We start from the raw sequence: 23,744 nt of genomic DNA, 5'->3' as shown, positions 1-23,744 counted from the left end.
AATAAAGAGGCATTAAAAAAGTTGAATGCGCTATATTTAAATCTTAAGTAATTCAAATATAAGATGTTTGAAAGATATATCTCAAGGGGGGACACTTGCAAGGGTGGTCCTCCCTAGCCTGAACACAAAGGAACATAGCAGCCTAAGTATCTAGTCTTGTCGGACGCGCTTAGACATGGCCACACTTCCCGGACTGAAGTAATTAACAGGGGCGTAGCCAGAAATTTTTTTCGGGGGGGGGGGTTCAACCATACTTTATGTATGTTCGTGCGTGCGTTTGTATCTGTGCGTGTATATATACGCAAGCAAAACTGAAAAATTTCGGGGGGGGGGGGGGTTTCAACCCCCCCAACCCCCCCCCCCTTGGCTACGCCCCTGGTAATTAATGTTTGTGAATCCTATAGACGCCACAGTACGAATTCCGTTGTGAATCGTTGATAGAGTCAGCATTCTGTGGCGACTAACTCCGATGGCACGATGATAGCTGTGATCAATTACTCGAAAATTTTTATCGTGAAGTTGAGTAGTATTTGTGAAGGTATTTCATCAGAAATGTCTGTGGTGCACCAGATGCTTAACCCCGAAACGGTTTTGACATTTTTTCTTTCAAGCCCACTGAGGCGGCAGTGAATGCCTTTCGGATAATTAACAAACTCATTGAAGCCTTGTGCGCGAAGCGCTTAATTTATTATCAGGTTATTTATTATTATACGCATCACTACACATCGCAACGGTGTCGCCACGCCAAGTTTTCAGCCGCCACAACGTTTGGGACGTGGCGTGGTCTTGCGACGTCACTCTTGCGACTGATCTGATTGGCTACGTAGCGTTGGTAACGGAGCAAAATGTACGAGCCGTCTTTTGGCGGCACTTGGTGGCGTACAGATAAACTAGAAAAACATGGAGCGTGGCCTCCGAGATCTTTTTCGCGCCGCCAGACGATCAAGGAAGGCGGACGTCACCGCCAGCGCTTTGCGAACAAAATTATGGAGATAGGCGCGGCTTGGAAAGTCATGACGCTCATTATTTGCGGCGTAACGGCTTGCATAATTTCACAAGATGGTTTCAGGGACTTACTTGAAGTAAAAACAGCGCAAGAGACAAAGGACCAGGAAACACAGACAACAGCGGTGTTGTCTGTGCCCTTATTTTCGTGGTCCTCTGCCTTTTGCTGTTTTGATTATTTCAAGCATGTCGAGTAGCGCACTTCAGGGACCCTTTAATGAAAGCGCAATTTGAGCTCGCTGTCGGGTTAAGTTGGTTGTTGAGCTTGAAAACATACTGTGCATTTTGCCGACGCTTTTTTGCACCCTGTATGCACTAAAACATTAATCAAACGTTCAATGGTGTAGAGCAGGGGTCGGCAACCTTTTGAGGCGTAGGGCCAAGTTGCATGAAGACGACACAGCGAGGGGCCGGACAGCGGGGGCCGGGAGGGGTAGTGTGGGGGGTTGGAGGGCTTAAAACGAAAAAAATTAGTTGAATTGACAATAATTTACAAAACTGGATTAGAAATCATGTTTATCTTTAACACGCATGTCACAGAGTCGCTATCAAACATAGGTAACAAGCGAAAATACCATTTTAGGTCAAAACCGCCCTGTCTGCTTTCAGATAGGAAGTGATAAGGGCTGGGCGGAGGGGTTCGACGCTGTGCCGAGGGCCGCATAATACTGCCCCGCGGGCCCCAGGTTGGCGGCCCCTGGTGTAGATCATGCGTGTGTAGTAAGCATGCTTACCTCTGAGGGCGTCGCTATCGCTGACGGTCCTCTGGAAGACCTCGTAGACGCCCTCGATGCGTTCCAGCTGCTCGCGCTCGGCAGGCGTGCATCGTCCCTGCTCGCCAGGCCGTATCTTGCACGGCGAAGACGAGACCGGGTATTTTCTGCATGCCACACGAAAGTCAGTGCTATCTTTCATCAAGGCTAAGACGACGTTCAACTCATATATTAAATCCTTATTGTCTGGTGAAGTGTTCTTCCGAAATATTACTTTCCTTGAAAGAATTGTTGAATACAGTCTAATGTATTTATAATGTAGTGCTCGGAATCTTCGAAAAGACTTCGTTATAGAAGTCACTTCGTTGTAGTGGTCGCATACCGTAACGCTGGCTGTACTACTGGAATGTAAAGAATCATTTTTGATAAAGGTGATTTCGTTACAGAAGGCAGCAGGTTGTACATAAAAATGGAAATTAATATCTGCAGTTCTTTTGTTTATTTAGCGCAGAAGTTCTATCACCTGTATGTCCATACGGCATGATTGCTTTTTTAAGCTAGTATCGTTTGAATCGTCGTGGGGCAAAAAGTTGTAAAAAAAAAAGTCAGTTCGGTCGTTTGCCCTTTAGTGCTCTACTACCACGTGTTTCGAAGCCATGCCATGGTCCTGACACATAAAAGACCACGCTCCAATTTAGTCTCAAGTTGGGAAATATCTACGCTGTTCGCGTTTATTCACGGTTCTGTGTTGATCCTCACGTTAAACACTTTAACATGCAAAGCTGTTTAAGCTGTCGGTAACTTGTGCTCCTTCGTAAAGAACTATCATCATCACGAACCGGCACGCGCTCTCTTCATTCTCTTTACTGTGAAGCTGCTTAAGATATATCGGTAACTTTGGCTCCGTCGAGCAAGATTGATCAGGTCGGTATGCGCCACAGGAATTGGGCAAGCCCCACTACCGTGTACAGCAGGTGCGAGTGTCAAACGAAAACGAACACATCAAAAAGAAAGAGAGAAAGAAAGAAATATAAAATGGAGAGAAAGAAAGAGAGAAAGAGAAAGGAAGCGATAAAAAGAAAGAGGAAGAGAAAAATAGAGATAAATAAAGGAATAAAGACATACAAAGATAGAAAGACAGAGATAGAAAGAAACATACACGAAAGAGAGATAGAACGAACAGAGAGCACGAGTGAAAGAGAAAGAAAGAGAGAAATAAAGAGGAACAAAGAAAGAGAGAGAAAGAAGCAGAGAGGGAGAGAAAGAAAGAAATAAAACGAAAGAAATAGAAAGAAACATATACAAAAAAAGATACAAGAAACAGAGAGAAAGAAAGACAAGAAAAGAAGAGAAAAATAAACAGAAACAACGAAGGCCACCCAGCCGCGCTCTTCCTTCAGGCTTGGCACCACTAGTGCAAAACTGCCATAATTTTTTGTTTACAGCGAAGCCGTATATGGCTAGGCGAAACGAAACGAAAGTTCTTCTGCCTTATATGTATATGCGAAAACGTCTAGCGCGTACTTGCGCACAGGAATTGGGCAAGTCCCATCACTCGCTACTGGTCCACTGAAAATGAAGGGAAGATCAGGGAACATAAATTAAGATTTCAGGACAGACCTAACCCATAATTGAGAAAAGCCTTAATGAACCGGCTGGATTAACCCATTGATAAATGCCGGGACCGCACGTTTAAGCTTCGCTGGTGAACCGTATGTACGGAATGCTTGGGCGGTTATTATTTTTTTTTGCTTCATTATTTTTTTCTTCCGTTCGCTTTTCGCGATGATGAGTAAAGCTGTTTGGAAGAGTAGCTCGTCGGGACAGAGCAGCTGGTCGTTCATTTCTTAATGTTACAATAGCATTCGTAGACGGGTTTAGGCAGAAATTTTTTCGGAGGGGGGGGGCACCTTCTTGATATGATGTGGGGGCTGGGCAGGCAGATGTGGTCAAGTGTCATTTTGGGCTCTGTATGCCATAGCAAAAAAAAAAAAAATTCTGGGGGGTGAGGGCCACGGGCCCGGTGTGCCCCCTCCCCCCTAGCTACGCCACTGTTCGTAGAGAACAATGCCTAATTCACACGAAAACATTTCACTACTAGCGAATACGAGGCTGAATGCGTCGTTATGACACCGAATAAGCCTCGGAACCAAGGTATACGATAATCGCTGCGGCAGTTCGATCATACGCATACCGCGGTTAACACGAGCTACATACGGTCAGCATAGCGCATAGCAAGCGACGGATAAAGAAAATCGGTAGCAGCTTGCAAGGAATGCTACCAAAAAAAAGAAGAAAAGAAAAAGAAAGAAACATGGCTGATCCTTCGGTCATAGGAATTGGTATAACACGAAAGTGAAACGTGTCTTCACAGAAGTAGTGCTTATTCTGCAGTGATATATGAGAGCTTGTGTAATGTCTATTCGTCTTTGGCAGCTGTAGCACCATTTGACGGGGATGCACCCATGTTGACGCCTAGTGGCATGTCTCCATCGCGACGACTAACGACCATGATCATCATTAAACCGTTGTGGTGGCTGAAGTTGTCAAAATATATTTGGACACAGCGAATAGTGAATCCCGTGTAAAGATGAAATCAACAAGCTCAAAATCACTACTGGTACCGATATCTATTTCTTCAAAACGTCGTCAATTAAGTAGAGAAACGGCACGGTGTGCGCTTTCTAGTAATGGGCGACCGACGCCCGTGCTCATGCATACAATACCACATTGCGCTTCAGCAACACGGGAAGCAGAGGTTCGTAACTTGAGCCGCAAACGCGTGCTTCCCGCTGGCCTCTGTCTCGCTCCACCAAGGCACGACATACGCCCGTCTCCTTTCTGCAACGCGTACTGCAGCAGTTTCGTCAGTCGGTACTCTCTCAATCGAAATAGTCGGCGGCGGAGAAATCCCCTTGGTGCATGTGGAAGCTGCACTACTCCGATGAGCCGGCGCACGCTAAAACGAAGCGAAAGGCAAAGAACGTAACTGCGTCTAGAGTGCCTCGGTGACGCCAGCGCGGCCAGTGTCCCTCGCCGGTATCGAGACGCTTTAACCACGACCTCCGATATCGCGCGCATTCTCGGAGTAAGCGCTGGTAAGTGTCGATCGTGACGCATTACTTCTTTTCACCTCTCACAGACGGCGGCACCGCCCCGCTCCGCTCCGCCCCGCCTACATACACCGCGAACAGAGAGCACCGTACGAGAAAGAATGTGTGAAAGATATAAAAGGCGCATTCGTGAGGTGTCCCCCACTGCAAAGGAAGCTTAGTCTGTTTAGCGTCGGGCGCTTACCGTCGCGGCCGCAAGGTCATGTTCGATTCCCAGCGGGGCATTTTTTTTTCTTTCTCACCCGTTGGCGTCCATTTTATCAACGTCATATCCGTAACGAATGTACATGGTGGACCGTGGCATGAAACACTTTCGTGTTAAAAAGCTGATCAAGTGAGAAGACTCCACAGTACATTGAAGGCAAGACAGGCAGCTAACAGAAGACAGTTTCAGTTTCACGTGCATGCATGATTCTTTGTGTACGCAAACGTACGAACTATGCGTACGTCCCGCTATGTTTACGTCCGCTATGTTTATAGTTTTACGAACGCAGACGCAGCGCCACGGAGCTTCCACATGCTAGTACTACAGCGAAATATTCAACCCGACGAAGCGTGTTTTGTTGCAAGGCGTGCGGTGCAGATCGTCGCATGGTGCTGCGTATTCGGTGGCAGGACTACCGACGGTAGTCGAAAGACGCACGACCATCACGGAGGCCAGAAGACGAATTCTGTTTATTCATGTGAAATGCGCTTTTTGAGCGTTTCCTAGCAAGTCATGTTCAGGGAAAAGCAAAGAGGCTGTCGGTGAGCGGCAGACGCTCGGTCCGATGTTAAGTGAGACGCTCAGCGCGCAGAAGACACACGCACAGGAACGCACGTAGAGACGCACGGAAGACATAACGGTCGCCGAGTACATTCGAGCAGAAAAATGCCTCTCAGCGTGCACTGTGACCCACATTTGTGAGTTCTCTTGGGCTGGAATGGACCACGTCATCATAACGGAGACAGAACAACAGTCACCGGACGAAGTGGCGGACGTGATCAGACGCAACTGAAAATCAGAGCTGCTGCCGTTTGCGCGATCGCGCACTTCATGTGCGAGCGGGTGCGGGCACTGAACACTTTCCCTGGCGCGTGGCGATTTCAGTCTACCTCACTCAATACTGAGTCCTGGCTTCGTTTGAGTTGCACTCTCAAACGTTACGAAGCACATCCAAGTCGTCACTTTTTGAAAACCTTAGGCGCGGAGCACCACTCGAAGAGTTCCTTCGGTGTGCCACCATCTTGAAAACTTCCGACCTACCCTCTCTCGATAGCTTCGTGATCTCGCGAGAGCGCCCGGTAGGACTTTCACTTACGTAGAGCACGCAACGCAAGCGCGAAAATTTCACGCACGTCCGCAAGACGCGTGGGCGGCCTCCACGTACGGCGCACGCGCAGTGTAGACACGCAGGAGCTCCACGTACGTGAACTCTTCGACGCACGTGAAACTAAAGCTGTCTAGTAAAATTTGGTGCGTACGTTTATTACAGTTATGTATAGTCGGATACAACTCAAGAGTGTCCGCAGTGGCCGGACGACCGAACCGCGGCAGCCGGTCACTTCCGCGACTAAAGAAATAGTGCCGCTTATGCACTCGGCAATGTTCTCCTTAGGCGGGGTCACCGGCCGTCCGGCTCATGACGTCAGCCTGAAGTGCGTGTCCATTGGTGCAAAGGCTTGTGTGCATCTGCTTTGAGGAGGAAATGCCGCACAATTATAAAGTTGTATCCGACTATACCTCTTGACGAAGAGTGGCACAGAAGCACAGAAGCACACAAGCAAGAAGCACAGAAGAGAAGCACAGAAGCACAAACGACGTTCCGGAGGCCAACATGGATTTCATACACCGATTAAGCCTCCGGAGACAATTTTCCACACGTTGGGCATAGACCACATCGGGCCTCTTCCAATGACGGCAGCGGGTAATCGTTATATTATACTCGCTGTGGATCACTTGTCAAAGTTTGTAGAGGTCGCGGCCGTGCCTTCGCTTGCTGCTAGCTACGTCATCCGATTCTTGAGAGAGCGCTTCGAATGGCGACACGGTTTCCTAACAAGTTGATTTCCGACCGGTCGACCACCTTCCGCAGTCGCGAGCTCCGCAATTACCTACAGCAAGTAGGAGTTGAGCATCACTTCGCGTCGGCATACCATCCACAGGCGAACGGACTGACGGAAAGGTCGAACCAGACTATCCAGGATCGTCTCGCACCGTACTGTAAGAATCACAAACGAGGGGAAGCTGACTGGGATGAACATCTTCAAGCGGCTGCATACGCAGTGAACACGGCGGCACACAGCTCTGCAGGAACTTGCCCCTACGAGATTGTCTACGGCCAGCTCCCGCAGCTGAATGCTACATTCAGTTTGGACACTCCCGTCAAAGTTGAGCGTTCGGTTGCACGCCAGACACTTTGTCGCGAAATCCGTATGGAGGCGCGCAGGAGGATTGCACAAGCTCAGCAGGCGCAAAAGCGGTACTACGACCGACGCCACCGCCGGCGCCGAAATATAGTATAGGCGACGAGGTGTGGCTGCAGCGACGTGCTCCATTGTCTTCAGACAAACTGCGTCCAAAGTACGAAGGCCCGTTCATTATTTCCGAGCGCTTAGGAGAGAACTCGTGGCGAGTACGATCCACGGCTTCTGATGCGCGCACGGACAAGAGAAAGCGCAATAACTTTGCTGTGCATGTGTCGCGAATGAAGAACTGCGTCCGTCGACAAACGCGACGTTGTCTTATGCGCTTTTCTTGCAGGAGTAGACCAGTTGCAGCGTGGCCGAGTGTAGTGACGAAGAGTGGCACAGAAGCTCGGAAACGAGGGCGAAGAAGAGAAGGATAAGGATGAAATAGAAGAGCCTGCCCGCAGCCAGGGTGCTGTCTCTGTGTCGTTCTTCTACACTCTGTACTTTCCCAAACTGACCTCTCCACTTTTCCATCATAATAAGTGAGCATCGAGAGATGACGTGGGCTGATGTCACTTACCCGGCGAACGCCCTGAGGGCTGCGTCCAGCTCGGTCCCATACTTAGCTGCCATCTTGTCCATGTCTGTCTCGATGGTGCTCAGCAGGCCGCCGTAGCAGCGCAGCACAGGCACCGGGTCGCATTCCTGCTGTTGGCACAGCACTGCGAGAGACAGACAACGTGTCCCACAACGGAGACGAAGAGAGAAGAATGAAAGGAATGATACGGAAGTTAACCATAAGAAACACCTGGCTTGCTATCCTACACTTTGGAGTGGGGTAAGGGTATTAGCTATATAAAAAGCAAAGTAGAGAGTCAACAAATGTAACCAAAGATTAAGTATTGGGGTGTTACATGCCAAAACAAGAATATGATCTTGGGGCACGCCGTAGTAAGGGGCTCTGGATTAATTTTGACCACGTGGGGTTCTTTAAGGAGCGAGTAAATCTGAGTACACGCTTATTTTCTAATTTCGCTCCTATGCCGAAAGGTGGGCGCCAGAAATGGAACCACGTGGCACTTCTGCGCAATAGGGCAAAGCTTCACCACAGCCCCCCCAAGGGCCGAGTCCGAAAGAACCAATTTCGCAGTAAAAGGGTATGAACTTATACCCCGGTCACACTGGCAAATTTAGTGTCATTTTGAGCGAGTGCACTTACGCTCACAGAGTGTCACTTCGGCGGCGCGCTGCTACACGAGAAAGAGAAGTGTGCTTTGGAAATGGGGGCAGGGGCAATTGGTGGTTCAGTAGCGCAACATATATTTGTTATTTTTGGCAATGCTCGCAGTTTAATTGCTTATTATAGGCATGAACATAATTTACAATCAACTTTGCGCGTAAATGAAGTAAATATTGCAACCCCATAACGTCATTGGTCATCGCGAGCCGAGACAAGACAGTATCGTATCCAAGACGAATCGAAAACAAAAATGGCGGACTCCGGTGCAGAAGAGACGCGTAGTGGTGACGGGCGTTTGGAGCGTGTTTTGGCAGCAATCATTCGCTCCTCCCAAAGGCGTATGAGCGCCCGCGTCTCTGCGTCGGACCACGTTGTCTTCGCGGAAGTGGCACCCGTGGCACACGCCATCGCAAATGATTAAAGAATGACTGACCTGCACATGTGCAAGGAAGTAAACAACGTGACGGACACGGCAATTGCACGGCATGCGCTCCCGCATACCCCTAGCGGAAGTGACCGCAAACTGCCCGAGGGCGAGAGTAGCGAGGTTTTTTGTTGTAGTATCATTTGTTTGAATACATGGCAGTATTCCTAATAACGAGAACGATGTTTTAAAAATACCATGATCGTCGCGTTTTGTATTAGCGTATTTATTTGCAAGCCACTGCTGCCGAGGATAGACACTCCGTCGCAGCGAAGTGAGTTTGGCGGACGCACTTGCCGGCAAGTGTACTTTGCAGCGAGTGTCACTAAGCGTTCCTGTGTGACAGCGTGCAAATGACACTACCGGCGAAGTGCACTCGCTCAAAGTGCACTTAAGTTGCCCTGTGTGACAGGGTACGTATTAAGCTTGTTGGCATGGCTCCAAAACAGGAAACAGCGCGGGCAAACGGGACAAGAAAGACAGACAGGACTTGGCGCTGGCTAACAACATGGCAGTCACGACATCTGCGCATCCTGCGCACATATCGTGATTGCAGCGCCCAGGAAATTTGCGAAGCGTTCACAAGTCATTCTATTGGACCATCGTGTGTAAGCGCACCATCAATCTTATTAACCGAGAAGCAGATTAATCACCTCCGCGTTTGAGAGAGAGAGAGAGAGAGCATTGCATTTTTATGGACTAGCCGGGGCACATGCGTAGACTTGCAATTTCCCCAATTTTTAAGTGCGGAGCACTTTAGGGGCCCGGCCTGTCGTATGCTGTCGTAGCTTGGCGTAACCCAGGCAAAACTACAAATAGCAAATCAATCTGTAGCATATTGAGCGCGCACTCGCGCCAAGGAGAAGTCTTCTTCCTCTTCTTCTTCGAGCGCCTTGCGATGTTATCAAGTGCGGAGCACTTTAGGGGTCCGGCCTGTCGTATGCTGTCGTAGCTTGGCGTAACCCAGGCAAAACCACAAATAGCAAATCAATCTGTAGCATACTGAGCGCGCACTCGCGCCAAGGAGAAGTCTTCTTCCTCTTCTTCTTCGAGCGCCTTGCGATGTTATCAAGTGCGGAGCACTTTAGGAGTCCGGCCTGTCGTATGCTGTCGTAGCTTGGCGTAACCCAGGCAAAACCACAAATAGCAAATCAGTCTGTAGCATATTGAGCGCGCACTCGCGCCAAGGAGAAGTCTTCTTCCTCTTCTTCGAGCGGCTTGCGATGTTATCAAGTGCGGAGGACTTTAGGGGTCCGGCCTTCGTATGCTGTCGTAGCTTGGCGTAACCCAGGCAAAACCACAAATAGCAAATCAATCTGTAGCATACTGAGCGCGCACTCGCGCCAAGGAGAAGTCTTCTTCCTCTTCTTCTTCGAGCGCCTTGCGATGTTATCAAGTGCGGAGGACTTTAGGGGTCCGGCCTGTCGTATGCTGTCGTAGCTTGGCGTAACCCAGGCAATACCACAAATAGCAAATCAATCTGTAGCATACTGAGCGCGCACTCGCGCCAAGGAGAAGTCTTCTTGCTCTTCTTCTTCGAGCGCCTTGCGATGTTATCAAGTGCGGAGCACCTTAGGGGCCCGGGCTGTCGTATGCTTTTGTCGCTTGGCGTAATGCAGCTAAAACCACTCATAAAAATAGAAAATAGGGAGCAAGCGAAAAATAGAAAGAGAGAGGAAGCAAGAGAAAAAATAGGAAGAAAATATAAAGACCAAGAAAGAGAAATAAATAGATAAAGAGAGATGAAGAAACAAAGAAGGCTGCCCAGCTCCGCACTTCCTTCAGGCTTGGCACCACTAGTGCGAAGTTCCCTTATTTTTTTTTTGTCATGTCCCTTTTCAAAGAAGTGTGTATATACCTACGAAATAAACGCTCACTTTGTGAGCCAGCGCCAAGTTCTGTCTTTCTTGTCCCGTTTGCCCGCGCTGTTCCCTGTTATGCAACTTCGCAATGGTTGCAGCAGTGAAAATGCAGCGATCACGAGCTTGTCACAATTGCCTGCCTTTAGTTCCCGGCTTTCCGGGGGTAAAGGGCTAAATGTATCACACCATGAGCGCCACCAGCGGGACATTTTATTTATTTATTATTTATTATTTATTTATTTATTTATTTATTTATTTATTTATTTATTGATACTGCAGTCTGAAACAGAGACCATAGCGGGTGTGAAACAGAGGTAGACAGTATTCTAAAAGGGCAAAATAATATACACATAGAAAATTATCCCGATGACGTGAGATAGTCCGACCACAATTAATCACTCGTAATCAAACTAGCTGCAATAAAAAAAGAACCTTCGGTGCATCAAGAGACGTAATAAAATGCTGCTTCTTCGTTTCTGTTTGATTCATGGAAAAACCTCTTTGATGTTGCCATGGGGAACGGCGCGCGTGGTTCAAAAGTTGCGTTTTCGCCGAACTACGCTTCGTCCGGCGCCCTGCTTCGCTCACGCGGTCGCGTCTCAGTGAACAGCTCTTGGAATGGAACATCAGGAGCGTGCGGCCGCCATTATCGTCAAAAACGTGCGTGCCCGTAAGCCTGCCCTTTCAACAATGACTGCAAGGATCTGACTGCATCGGGCAGACTTCGCGCACCCATGTGCGCACGCCTACGACAACAGGTACGACGTGTGCCCAGTGAAGCTTAGAACCGTGACGGCCTCACTACATCGATTCAGCTGCAATATCTTTTTCTGTAGTCTTTTTAGTATTCTTTGAACCTGACGATAAGCAGAATGGTCTGATGAGAAAGGTATACTCCAAGTTTTTCGAACGTTGGATTGTCGCACTGAATACGAATCGAGCAACAACGATATTGAGCTGGCATTCAACGATTAGAATGTTCTCACACGTCTGAGAAGCATGCAAGCCCATAAACTTAACATGCGTATTTATTAATAGCCTCGAAGCTCAGAACGTCTGGAAGAAAAAAAAAGTACCATATCTACGAAGTGAATTGTTAGAGGAGCTTGCTCGGAGTTAATCGGGTAAACCGTCAATGCTCCGTACAATTCCTGTACTGTCATATAAAGACGTGACACGTTGTTATAGTAACGATTGTGGTCAGGTTGTCGAACCACAAGCGGTCGCAGACCTTGCAGCGGTGGCCGAACGTGTGGTCGAGGAAATCGTGCTTGAAGCGCGCGTCGGCGCCACCAACTTCAGGTAGCGACCGCTTTCGGCGCTTGGCTGCTGCATCCCGCGCCCGCACTTATTCAAGGTTCTCTTGCCGCCGCTTCCGCGCTGCTTCGGCTTCGCGGGCTTGTATCTCGGGGTCCGCACGACGCTAACGTCTCTTTTCGGCCTCGGGAGCTCTCACCGCAGGGTTTTGGCGGCGAGCCCGCACTGCTGCTGCCTTGCGAGCCCTCCGCTCCGCCGCCTTGTCTTTTTCGTTCATGTTATTAGTATCGAAGCGAACTGACTGACGACTGCCGAAAGAGAGAGGAAGCGCGCAGTAGTGACCTTCTAGCAGTCTCCTATCAAACTAGAGCACGCGCCGGAGTGGAGCGAGCGCCGCATGCTACAGATGGCTATGCTATATGTGGTTTTGCCTGCGTAAATATCATCACCAAGGCGCTCGAAGAACAAGAGGAAGAAGGCTTCTCTGTCGCGCGAGCGTTACGCCAAGCTAGCGGGAGCAATGAGCTGGGCTACTACCGCGATGGACTAAAGGGGTATTCAGACGGGGGAGAAATGCGCGGGGGAGACGGGGGGATTGCGGATCACGTGACCGCGACGTCACGGATTAGCGAGTGGGCGTGACCCCCCCGCCCCTTCTCGGAGGAGACGGGGACGTTTCCCCGGAAAGGACAAACAATCCCCCGGCGGTGGGGGATATGGCGGAATTTCGGGCTCTTGTTTGGCCACATTGTTGCACTTGCTGCTGCAGAGAGCGGCAGCGGGTGTCCAGTCCGCAGCTGGATGGTCGTCTGCAGCTCGTCGTCAGCAGCTCGTCAAACGGGTGGTGCAAGCCACCAGAGTAGTCTAGTAACACTGGTCTCCCCCTCCGTTTGCCTCGTCCGTGTGAGTGGGGGGCATTTGTGGAGACTTCTCCTCGCGAGCTGACGTCACTAGGCTCCGCCTTTACCCCCCGAGCATTTCTCCCCCGTCTGAATACCCGGAGCAAGCTCCTAAAGATTTTAGCGTATAGCCTGCACTGGAGGCGCAATGCTAAAGAGACAGTGGAGCTCACGGGCACCTATGTAGTACTGGCTTTTGCTGTTTTCCCGAGATTTGCGACTGTTCTCTTTCTTTATTTCTCTATTTCTTTATTTTCTCACTTCTCTCTTGTTTTTGTGTATGCCGTTTTTGTCTGTCTATTTATATTTCTTTCTCTTTCTCGGTCTTTCGCTTTCTTCCCTTTCTTCCCTTTCTCGCTTTCTCCCTTTCTTTCTGTTTGTGTCTTTCGGTCTCTCTATTTCTCTCTTTCTCTTTATATGCTTCGCTTTGCTCTCACCTCCTCCTTTCGCTCCTCCTCATCCCCACTTCCCTTTCCTACCCCTTTGCTATACTATACGATACAAAGCTATGCTATACTCTACTGACGCGTCTGGATAACCGAGTGGTTCAGACGGTCGCCTTCGAATCGTGGGTACGCGCGTTCGAATTTCGACTCCTGAACAGTTGTCTCCCCCCAGAATTTCTCACTTTATCTATCTTTATTTCTTTTTCTTTCTCTCTCTTTCTATACTCGTTGTCTCGCCCATCAGAGTTATTGGATCCCGCGCAGGAGAAATCGGCGCACGCGTTCTAGGAGCGAAGCAGAAGATGAAGAAGACAACGACGCTGAAGAAGAGGACGAAGACAGCGCGGGCCGGTTCGACGGCGGCGCGTGACGTCACACCAGCTGCGCGCGTGCGCACGCGTTCTGGGAGCGACGTCATCGCTCGGCGAGGTTTTTCCAGTCCACGGATCACACCTTACACCCTGCTTAAAACGGCTCCCGCTGTTAAAAAGGTATCCAGCTATCACTGTGGTAATACACTCTTGTGCCGCGTAGCTTCCTTCCTTCGAAGACAACGGTTTTTCTTGGCCATGTCTGTGGATGCCATGCCGTCGATTCGCTTAAGGAGAAGGTTCGACTTGTTGTTTCCTGGGACCTTAGTATTGCCAAATAGCGTGTCCGAGAGGCGGAAACGCTTGTAAACATGCCGTGCGAGGGCGTTCAGAGAAATAAATTTGTTCTGTAAGAGTCGGCTGCGCGTTTCGCAATGCGTTACGAGAATGGAAAGACGCAAGTGAGAACCGAAAATGCGTTACAGGAACTCGGCATTTCGGGAACGCCTACCCAATGCATGCGTGCAATCTTTTGTCTCTGACTTTCGTTTGACCTTCTACGTTCATTCATCATTCCGTATGCACGAGACCTTGTCCTTGGCATGTCGTACGCCTTCATTAGCACTTTATCATCGATGCTCACGACTGTCGAACCCGGAGAAACACGCAGGCAGAGCTGCGTCGGCAGTCGAGGAGATATTGCATTCGCGTGACCACCGAGTTCTCAGCGTGGGTCTGGGTCACATTATATATTTCCCTTGCCTGCTTACGCCGCTGGACCGCTTATCAGATACGAGTTCCATGCAGGTTAAACGTTGCTGTTCTGTTGTACGAAAGATGACACAAAAGGAGAGAAACTGACTGGCCGAGGTCTTTGTATGGATAAAAAAACAAACCATTTTCCCTTTATACAGCCTCCCTCCCTCCCTCCCTCCTCCCTCTTGCACACATATACACTTGCGTGGCGTGCTGAGGAAGCGGCATGGCTGGAGTTTTTGATGTCGGCAAACGTCAGTACGTCAGCGGACTTTAGGTTAACAGGACACGCGGTGGTCTTTTGCCTTTTTCCTTTTTCGTTTCTTTCCTTTGTGCTATTCCCTGTGTGCAGGGCAGAGAACCTGACAGGTGGTCTTGTTAGCCTCCTTGCTATCTCTTTGCCACTGGCTCCGTTTTTTGCATAAAACAAAGGCTCTAGAGAACAATGAATTCTTCATTTTCTGAGAGGACCTTGCTTTTTTTTCCCCAAAACACTTTTGCTGCTCTTCCTTACAAAACCCGCCACGGTGGTCTAGTGGTTATGACACTCGACTGCTGACCCCCAGGTCGCGGTATCGATTCCCGACCGCGGCGGCCGCATTTTCGATGGAGGCGAAAATGATTGAGACCCGTGTACTTAGCTTTATTTGCACGTTAAAGAACCCCAGGTGGTCGACATCCCGGAGCCCTCCACTACGGCGTCTCTCATAATCATATCGTAGTTTTGGGACGTTAAACCCCAACAATTATTATTACAGCGAAAGCTGTTATGAGATAATTTCACCGGCCGTTTTTGGCGCCGTAGTTGTCCGCCGCCGCCGCCGCCGGTGTCCGTAACCAGTATCGCTCGAAATAAGAAAAAAAACGAAATAAGAAAGAAATGCCAGGATGGAACGAGGTTCGAACCTGGGTCCTCTGCGTGGGAGCCCAGCATTCAACCTCTGAGCCATGCCGGTGCTTGAAACTGCTTTGCAAAAAGGTCCTGTACAGGCTTCATGCCGAGAAGGAACCACATTAGCATATGCAATATAGCGTGGTAGAAGAGTAAAAGAAGCACCAAGCGTCGCACAACGCGAATTCTGTACCCAGGCGTCACGCAATGCGAATTGCGCAACGAGTAGGTTGTTGAATGCTTCCAACCCATTACAAAGGACTCTGCCATAATTCTTCATCGTCATCAGGCAAAGCATCAACAAAGTGCGCAAAATGCCTCACATGGGTTTAGCAGGCACCAACGCTCTCCGTAGATTGACGAAAAATGGCACAGTGCCTGCTGCCCTACTTCTCAAAAACTACAACGATTTATAGCGTAGTGGGTTCCTCGCAAGTGCACTTGAATTGGTTGCCAAGGAAGCCCATAAGAGCATGATCCACTTCCTCGGGGTCTCAGTAAAATTACAATGATTTATAGCGGGTTCCTCGCAAGTGCACTCGTATTGGTTGCCAAGGAAGCCCATAAGCGCATGATCCATTTCCTCGGGGTCTCAGTAAAGTTCTACGCCCCCCCCCCCCCTCGTCTCTCTCCCACGTCAACGTATGTTATACAGCATGACGGGAGAGGGAAATAGCGATCGGGCGTCACCCAATGCAAAAAACACAAGTGGTGGGCCGTTTAAAGATCCCAACCCATTACAAAGTGCTGAGCCATAATTCTTCATCGTCATCAGTCGTCGCGTCAACAAAGTGCACATAATGCCTTACAGACGTGTAGCTGGTGCCTCGCTTCTCCGCAGAATGACGAATAATAGCTTAGTAGGTGCTTCCTAACTTCACAAAAATTGTGATTTATGGCGTAGTGGGTACCTTTCTGTGTACTTGTATTGTAGCCCCAAGAGAGCTTAACAGGCTCTAGAAACGCCGCTCTTCCAGCTTTCGCTGTGACTGTGCTGCGGTTTCAGCGCAGGCCTGGCATTTTTTATATTATCTTCCTTACAAAAACACTCCCCAGAGGCTCACGACTCTTAAGAAGCATTCCCTCTCGCCTTGCGCTGCAGTCGCGGCCTTTTTTTGCTAATTCTCTCCAGCTGGTTGCGTCCCACGGCACCTCATGTACAGCGCAGCTAAAGTACGACTGTTTTGTCATTTGTATTTTGCTGTTCCACACCTCATCATTTGCAACGATACTCTCAAAGTAGTTTTGCTTTTTGGGTCAGGCTGAGGGCCCAGAATTTTTCGCATGTAGGTGGCCACCGAAAATCTGGCGTGTCGGTAGAACTCGCCAGCTACACTCGCAGCCATTGTTTACGCACGCGAACAAAACAACAACAGCGTAGAAAAAAAATAAATAAACGAGAGAAAGTATGACGTGGCGTTCTTGTAAACATCACGTAGGGCTGTTCGTATAGTCCTTGCTGACTGTCCTCTGCGTTAAGCCTGCCTCGGGGCCATGACGAATACTTATGACAAAAAATAAAAGAAATGGCCGCCACCGTAGTCGGCGCTTGCCTCAATACAATCGCCTGCGCTTTCCGCACCTTCCTTTTGTCTCTGTTTACCACTCATCGAATACGGGGGTACGTGTGAGTCTCCCGTGTTGGCTTTCCTCTTCGACTAATTTACGGTGGCCCGCCGCCGCCAATTGTAAATGCGTGCATTTTCTACACCTTCCAAACGTGCGCACAAGGGAGAAAAAAAAACAACAAGAAAAAAACTTCCAAGCCCTAAAAGGTAGGAGGAAAGCACGGCCTTCGAAGCGCCTGCGCCTGAGTCGCATGCTAATAGCTCGTTTTGCGGTCAGAGAAATGGGCGCGGCTACCGGGCTTCTTTCTTTTTTCTTCAGCCAGCATCGGCACCACGAAGACCGCCGTGCACCTCCGGTTTTTAGGCGCGCGGTGATTGAAGACAGCGAGCGAACGGTTGCGACAGAGGCGGATTCCGAGGTGAAAGCGAAAGCGCGCCAACCGATGTTGCATGGTAGTACGTCGCGGTCTCATGGAAATGAGAAAAATCGTAAACTTGCGCCGGATAGGAATTGTACAGGCGACTCACCTGTGTGACTATATATACACGGCGCATCCGAGCTCTTTGCTTGTGAAAGAGACGCCGTATTGGCAAGGCGGAGACGGAGACCGACTGGTTTTTTTTCAGCGCGAAATTACACTTAGGACTGTGTATGGAGGGATGTCTGTCGCAACATTTCGGATAACTTCGTGTGCACTGTGTGGTTTTGACCTTGAAGAACAAGAAGGCATCCTTGTACTATACTGCGGCTACTGCCAGTAGTGCCACTACTATAACTACTACTACTACTACTACTACTACTACCACTGCTACAACCACTACTATGACTACTACAATTACTACCACTATTACTGCTACTGTTGCTATACTACTACTACTACTACTACTACTACTACTACTACTACTACTACTACTACTACTACTACTACTACTACTGCTACTACAACAACAACAACAACAACAACGACAACTACTACTACTACTACTACTACTACTACTACTACTACTACTACTACTACTACTACTACTACTACTACTACTACTACTACCTACCACCACCATCACCATATGCATGCACAGGGTTCTCTATTAGGTGAAGCCAACTGTCACCGCAAAAGCCCCTCTCCCCCCTCCCCCAACCCCTCCCCCCACGGTGGTCGATTCCGGAAGAAAACAAGCGTCGTAACTGATGCAAAAATGAAGACGAAGCGATGACGCGCTTCTCATTGCGGCCTTCCTATGGTCCCCTTCCTTCCGGGGCTAAAGGTGGGAAGTACAAACAGCTCTGGGAATGCAACATCAGGGGTCACCGGCCGCCCATTATCTTCGAAAACCTGCATGACCATAACCCTGGACTGTAGACAATGACACGTCGGACTGAGTGGAGGTATGGGGCAGGATTGACGCTCCCCTTGGCTGATTAAGCCAAGCGTTCATAAATATATAAACAGCGAACGCCCGTAAAGAGGCGTAGAAAGAATCTTCGCTTTAATATCGCCCAGTGTGGTGGCCGAGAAGGCGACTCAAACAAAACCTGTTGTTAAATAAAGAACAAGCTGCGGAATAGGACCTTAGTGGCTTCGTTTACACAGCTGGACGGAAGCTGCAGTCTTGTCGGAATTAGGGCTGACCATCCTGGCCGCATTTAAAGCCAAATTATTTGGACATGTGAAGCTACACAAGCGCATGGAGCGTTGACCGCAAGGCTGGCTCGGCATGACCAGCAAGCGCTTGCATATGCCGACAACCAGTTTTGGGTGCGGCTAACGGACCTCATTTAACCCTATCTGGTTCGTATACGAACGAAGCTATTGATTCTTATGCAACAGTATTGCAACGATGACGAAGAACGCGGCCAGTGAATGAAGATGAAGAGGGCAATAACGGGGATATCGAATGACAGTGATCCGGCGGTATAAGTGGTTCGCATCAGGCAGGGTTGATCGTGTACCGCTAGGAACAAACTGATGGCGTCGCACTGTTATTACAATATACACCGGCAACCTATATATTACGCGCAACCGTCGCAATGTGCAACGAAAATGCGTAGAGCGTGGCTGAATGCATAGGCGTGCGCAGGGTTCCCCATTAGGGGGGGCAAAGGTTCATCGCAGCGCCCCTCCACCCTATTAAGTCAATGTATGGGGCAGATTTCGCGCCCCCCCCTCTCAGGTGACTCTAAGGGTCAATGTACGGGGCAGATTTTGCGCCCCCCCCCCCTCTTAAGTGATTTGGGGGGACGGCCGCCCCTTCTGCCCCTCCCCCCCCTGTGCGCACGCCTATGGCTGAATGGAAGAGCACAAGATGAATAACGTTGACAAATACACAGTTGTACAGAACATCGAAGCTTCGTCCTTCTGTACCTTTGTTTCTGACACTGTTACTTGTATCTGATTCAGTGCGATTTAAAAAAACTAATACGAACTGACTTGCCCACAATTATTTTTATCTGATTTTATTTTTCTGCACAACGAAAGGGTGAGATCCAATTACAGGCTTAGGTCAGACCTAACGCAAAACAGGTTCCCCTCTAGGAAAACTTGTTTCGTAGCAAAAATAATTTAAATCAAGAGAAGGAAGCGTTACGGATCTAAAAAAAGAAAGATTCAGGAGCACTTCCCTATTGGGAAAATGGGAGCGAGCGAAGCTTTGCGTCCGTGTGCCTGACGTGCTAATTTTCTTTTTTTTTCTTTGTATTTATCGCATGGCTCATTGCTCCCTCCTAACTATTTCCTTCCTCCATGCAGGGAATGGAGCCTTGATCCACGTGCTTAGCACGGCATCACTTCAGATGTTACAGGCGGCAACGACAATCATGCGTGCATATTCAGGCAACAATGAAACGTGTCAACGTGAAACGACGAGTCACCTCGATAAGAGCTCACATTGCCATATCAGAAACGACTGTTCGCCGACAAGCGCGCGATCGAGAGAACGTCAAATATCGCAAAACGGCGCATACTACTACGCATGCGACCGGCGCATCTTCGATGGCCGCATTTCTTCGCGCTCGCGGGCTCCGGGTTTATCGCGTAGGACGCCGCCACCGAACTATGTCACTTATGAAAGCTTCGTTTAAAATGACACGGAAAAGAAAGACTGACGTGAGAAGCTTGCTGGCACGAGCTGCGCATATCATTTTCTTTGGTGCCATCGCAGTAAACCACTTTACAGCCTTAAGGGGGTTTTACCGGGTCTATAACTAACACCCTTAAACCCTAGGAAAAAGGTGTTTGCACGAATCAAAACATCCATAACATTGGGGGAGGGGGGGATACCGATCCTCTAAACGCCAACAGAAAAATAAACGCTGCCAGTCAAGGTTAACCCAATTGCATCAGCATCACATGATGCAATACCACACACACACACACACACACCCAACCGTACACACAGAGATATATCACATATGCACCAAATGGGCAGAGCGCTCGCGCTGCACAACCATACACTGACCATGTGGTATAGTATAGCCATAATATGTTCAGCTACCGTTCAGTGCTGGTGGGGATATTCCTCTTTTGCATAATTAAGCAATAGACATTCACAGAATATGACTACGTTTATGGTGGGCTTGTAGATAGCGCTAAAAAAGACAGATCTGTCATTCCATACCCCCATTACATTCAACGCTTTTTAAATTAGCCAGTTCCGATTATCAGCTGGAACTCCTGTCGTATGGGCCACAGGTGTTTCTTGATAACCCATAACACCCTTACCTCCCGAAGAGTTTTTTAGTAAAGCATTAATGCTTACGCAAACTGGAAGGCCATTTGGGCAAGTAAAACACCCTTCCCCCCCATTTTTGCAAATTCTGGTGAGGCGAAATGATGCTGTGGTTGTTTTACAGTGTACCGCACTGGATTGTAACAAGAAAAGCGTTTGTGATGTTGCTAATTTTCTGCGCTATAGAAGTAGAGTGGCGTATACAAATGAATCTTATTTCTCTCACAAATTCTCTATTTTGTCTAACTATTATGAATAATTACATAGACACTAGTGCAGAATTTACATTTCTTTTACAGTTTACAATTCAGTAAATTCTGTTTCAAATTACTTTACACTTATGTTCACCTAAACATTGTATCGCCCGATCGTGGCCGAACCCGCAAGGTTCGGTTGCCCCAGGACACTGGGGAACTAAACAACATGCATGTTCTACCAGAGGGGGCACTTGATGCCGCATTCCTATCCTCTCACTAACCATACATACTCATACACATAACCATCAGTTGATGCAACCGAAACCGTCGGTGGTGTCAGTCAATCGTAAAAGACAACCAAAAGAAAGTCTTGTTGATCGTCCGCCTCTAATTATGCAATAACTGAAACTTGGGCGTGTTTGTCAGAATTCATATGCGTGCAGTGCAAGAAATGAGCATATTCCATAGCCATGAGCACAGCCGTGTCACGACTAACTCGTTTAACTTTCTTAAATTTCTTGGGAGTTTGTAAGGCACTTGCTTGTGATGTACTTCGCTTGTTACCGCTGTGTCCAATGATAAATAGGCGTGATTTTCGTAGAATAAACTTTAGTTCAAAGTTAGCGCTCATACTTCCTCTCTGGATTTCATGCTTGCGCCTCTCATCACCCTACGAGCGATGTCAACGCGATGGATGCTTCTCGTAAGGACTGCAAGAGCACACAATGAGCATGTCGTACACACCATGCCTATGACAGACACAGCATTTTCTCATTAGCAATTTGCAGTCATGAGCCTTCGCGGCACTGCACAGAATTTGCGACGGTTGATGCATGGGCTAAAATGTCTGCAGTGCCCTCGCGTAGCAACGCGCCTGTGTTGTCGCTGAACTCATTGCAAGCTTACGCAAGTGACGGTACGAGACGACACTAACTTCTTTCTTCCTGTTGAACGGTGGGACCCTCGGAATGGCTCGACTGTTCGTCGAACGTCTTGTTCCACGATCATTTTTCTTCCTTAATGCCGGATACCTACTTTCTTTGTTATGTTTCAGCTCCTCCCAGTCAATTATCTCCGAAACGTACTTGCATCAGCTGTCTTCAAGGACGCGACGGTAACGACTCGTGGATTTTCAAAGAAAGTGTTGAAATTTACCTTTCACAACGCGTTTCATTCTAAAAAAAAAAAGAAAAGAAGGAAATAGTTGTGCGGGCCAAATGTACACGCTGGGATGTATGCGAAGCGAAGCTCTTATAAAACAGTAAATTACACAATTCCAAACTTAATAAGATGTGTACAGCAGTTTTATTTTCATGCTAAGTAACGTGTAATTTCATTCATTCTACGTGTTACTCAGCACAAGCCACAACTTTGATATCGTGCAGTGCTGCCAATGTTGGCTACATTTCGCCAAATTGGCGAATTTGAGAGGCTCGTGGCGACCTAAAATTATGAATGGCGGCACGGCGAATTTTTGGCGATTTTCGGCTTAGGTCTCCACCTAGTTTTGAATCCTAACCCCAGTGTCTTCCCAACGAATGAGCGGCAGCATTCTCAATATTTTTCTTGGTTTTAGACCCACGAGTAGAATGTGCACATTACGCGTCATTCGGTATGTCCGTCCTGTAACTCGTGTGTACTTCCTCAATTCATCTAGAGAGATAATAAAACGTTTATTTGATGTTCTGTGAAAATAAGATCAGTGAGTGGGATCCTTAGTTCGGGATGCCATCTAGATGCAGGAGGTACTGGAACGTCCCCCAGCGACATTCTAGCAAAATGTAAGTCAGCGGACTGCCTTGCAAATCACGAGGGGGCAGTGATTGACTATAGGTTTATGGCTTTAGGTGCTTTAAGCTGATCTGCAGTTTCGCATCTGAAGGGCCAAGACGACGGGTTGGCCGCGTGTTCCGACCATTTGTTCCGCCAAAGCTGCAACTGCTCTGAATAGCTTGGCCACTTATTCACTGTTGCAGTACCCCCAGTTCAGCTCGCAAAGACTGTTTTGGAATAGCGAAGAGAGGCGGATACGTGGCTATTTCAGCAATAAAAATTATTTATTGAGGCATTTTTCACTGTTCTCGGTGAGCGTGTGCAATAAAAACAATTGCTATATAAAATTTTACATTGTTATACAGCAATAACGCATCGGATTGACGCGTGTAGATATAAGTAACTATAAGAAAGGGTCGGTGATGTCCGGTATCATATTAGTTCACACTGAAAAGGTGTAAGACTCACTAATGATTGGTTCTTGTAAGAATTCTGTCGTGTTACTTTCAATAAACCTTTTAATCCTTTTAATTCATATAAGGGTACGTAAAGCTGTCTACAAATAATGCTTTCACGGTTTTCGCCCAAGGTTTATACCACACTTTTAGCTTTGAAACGAGAGGACAGGGATGGAAGGATATCATGAGCGTTTCGTTCATTCACCCTTGCGCCACCACGCACATCTTGCGGCTAGTCGGACAAGCAGCACGATGCACTCCCATGGTGAAGCGGGTGATACGACTGGCATCGAGAAACGTCAATATAATTTAAGGGTCTTGGATGGTACTGTATTCTACGGGGCTATACGTGAGTGGAAATTTTTATTACTGGGTATGCCGCACATATCTAGAATGGCTACATTTTTGGCGAAATTTGTAAAAAAAAAAAGGCGACTTTTGGCGACTTTTTGGTCGTCGCTTGGCGACATTTACTCGAAAGTCAGTGGCAACCCTGATATCGTGTCATATTCAAGTCTACGTTCTGTACACTGCTTACAAGCTATGGTTAATTAATTGCAAGCACATGTTTCTGCAAATAGGCTGCGTGTTACGTCGACGCATCCGAATTGAGAGGATATAGTCATGTTCTCGATGATTGTCGAAATAGGAACTGCGAGGAGTCGTCTATATACATATAGTAGAATGACACGTACGTCAGAACATACACTTCA

At 48.2% G+C, this 23,744-nt stretch overlaps 1 protein-coding gene across 1 annotated transcript in view; it reads right to left on the bottom strand.

Moving 5' to 3' along the window:
* Positions 1-23,744, bottom strand: part of LOC119399590 (uncharacterized) — a 46,151-nt gene that overhangs the window by 4,341 nt on the left and 18,066 nt on the right. Inside the window, exons 2-3 of the mRNA XM_037666394.2 lie at positions 7,803-7,944; positions 1,740-1,885 (exon numbers count right to left, since the gene is read on the bottom strand). Coding sequence (XP_037522322.1) covers positions 1,740-1,885; positions 7,803-7,944 — 288 coding nt within the window. The remainder of the gene's footprint in view (positions 1-1,739; positions 1,886-7,802; positions 7,945-23,744) is intronic.

Source organism: Rhipicephalus sanguineus, chromosome 7 (genome assembly GCF_013339695.2).
Source record: "Rhipicephalus sanguineus isolate Rsan-2018 chromosome 7, BIME_Rsan_1.4, whole genome shotgun sequence".
NCBI lineage: Eukaryota > Metazoa > Arthropoda > Arachnida > Ixodida > Ixodidae > Rhipicephalus > Rhipicephalus sanguineus.
The sequence above is the reverse complement of the archived record's forward strand: the minus strand, read 5'-3'. Positions and strand labels throughout refer to the sequence as shown.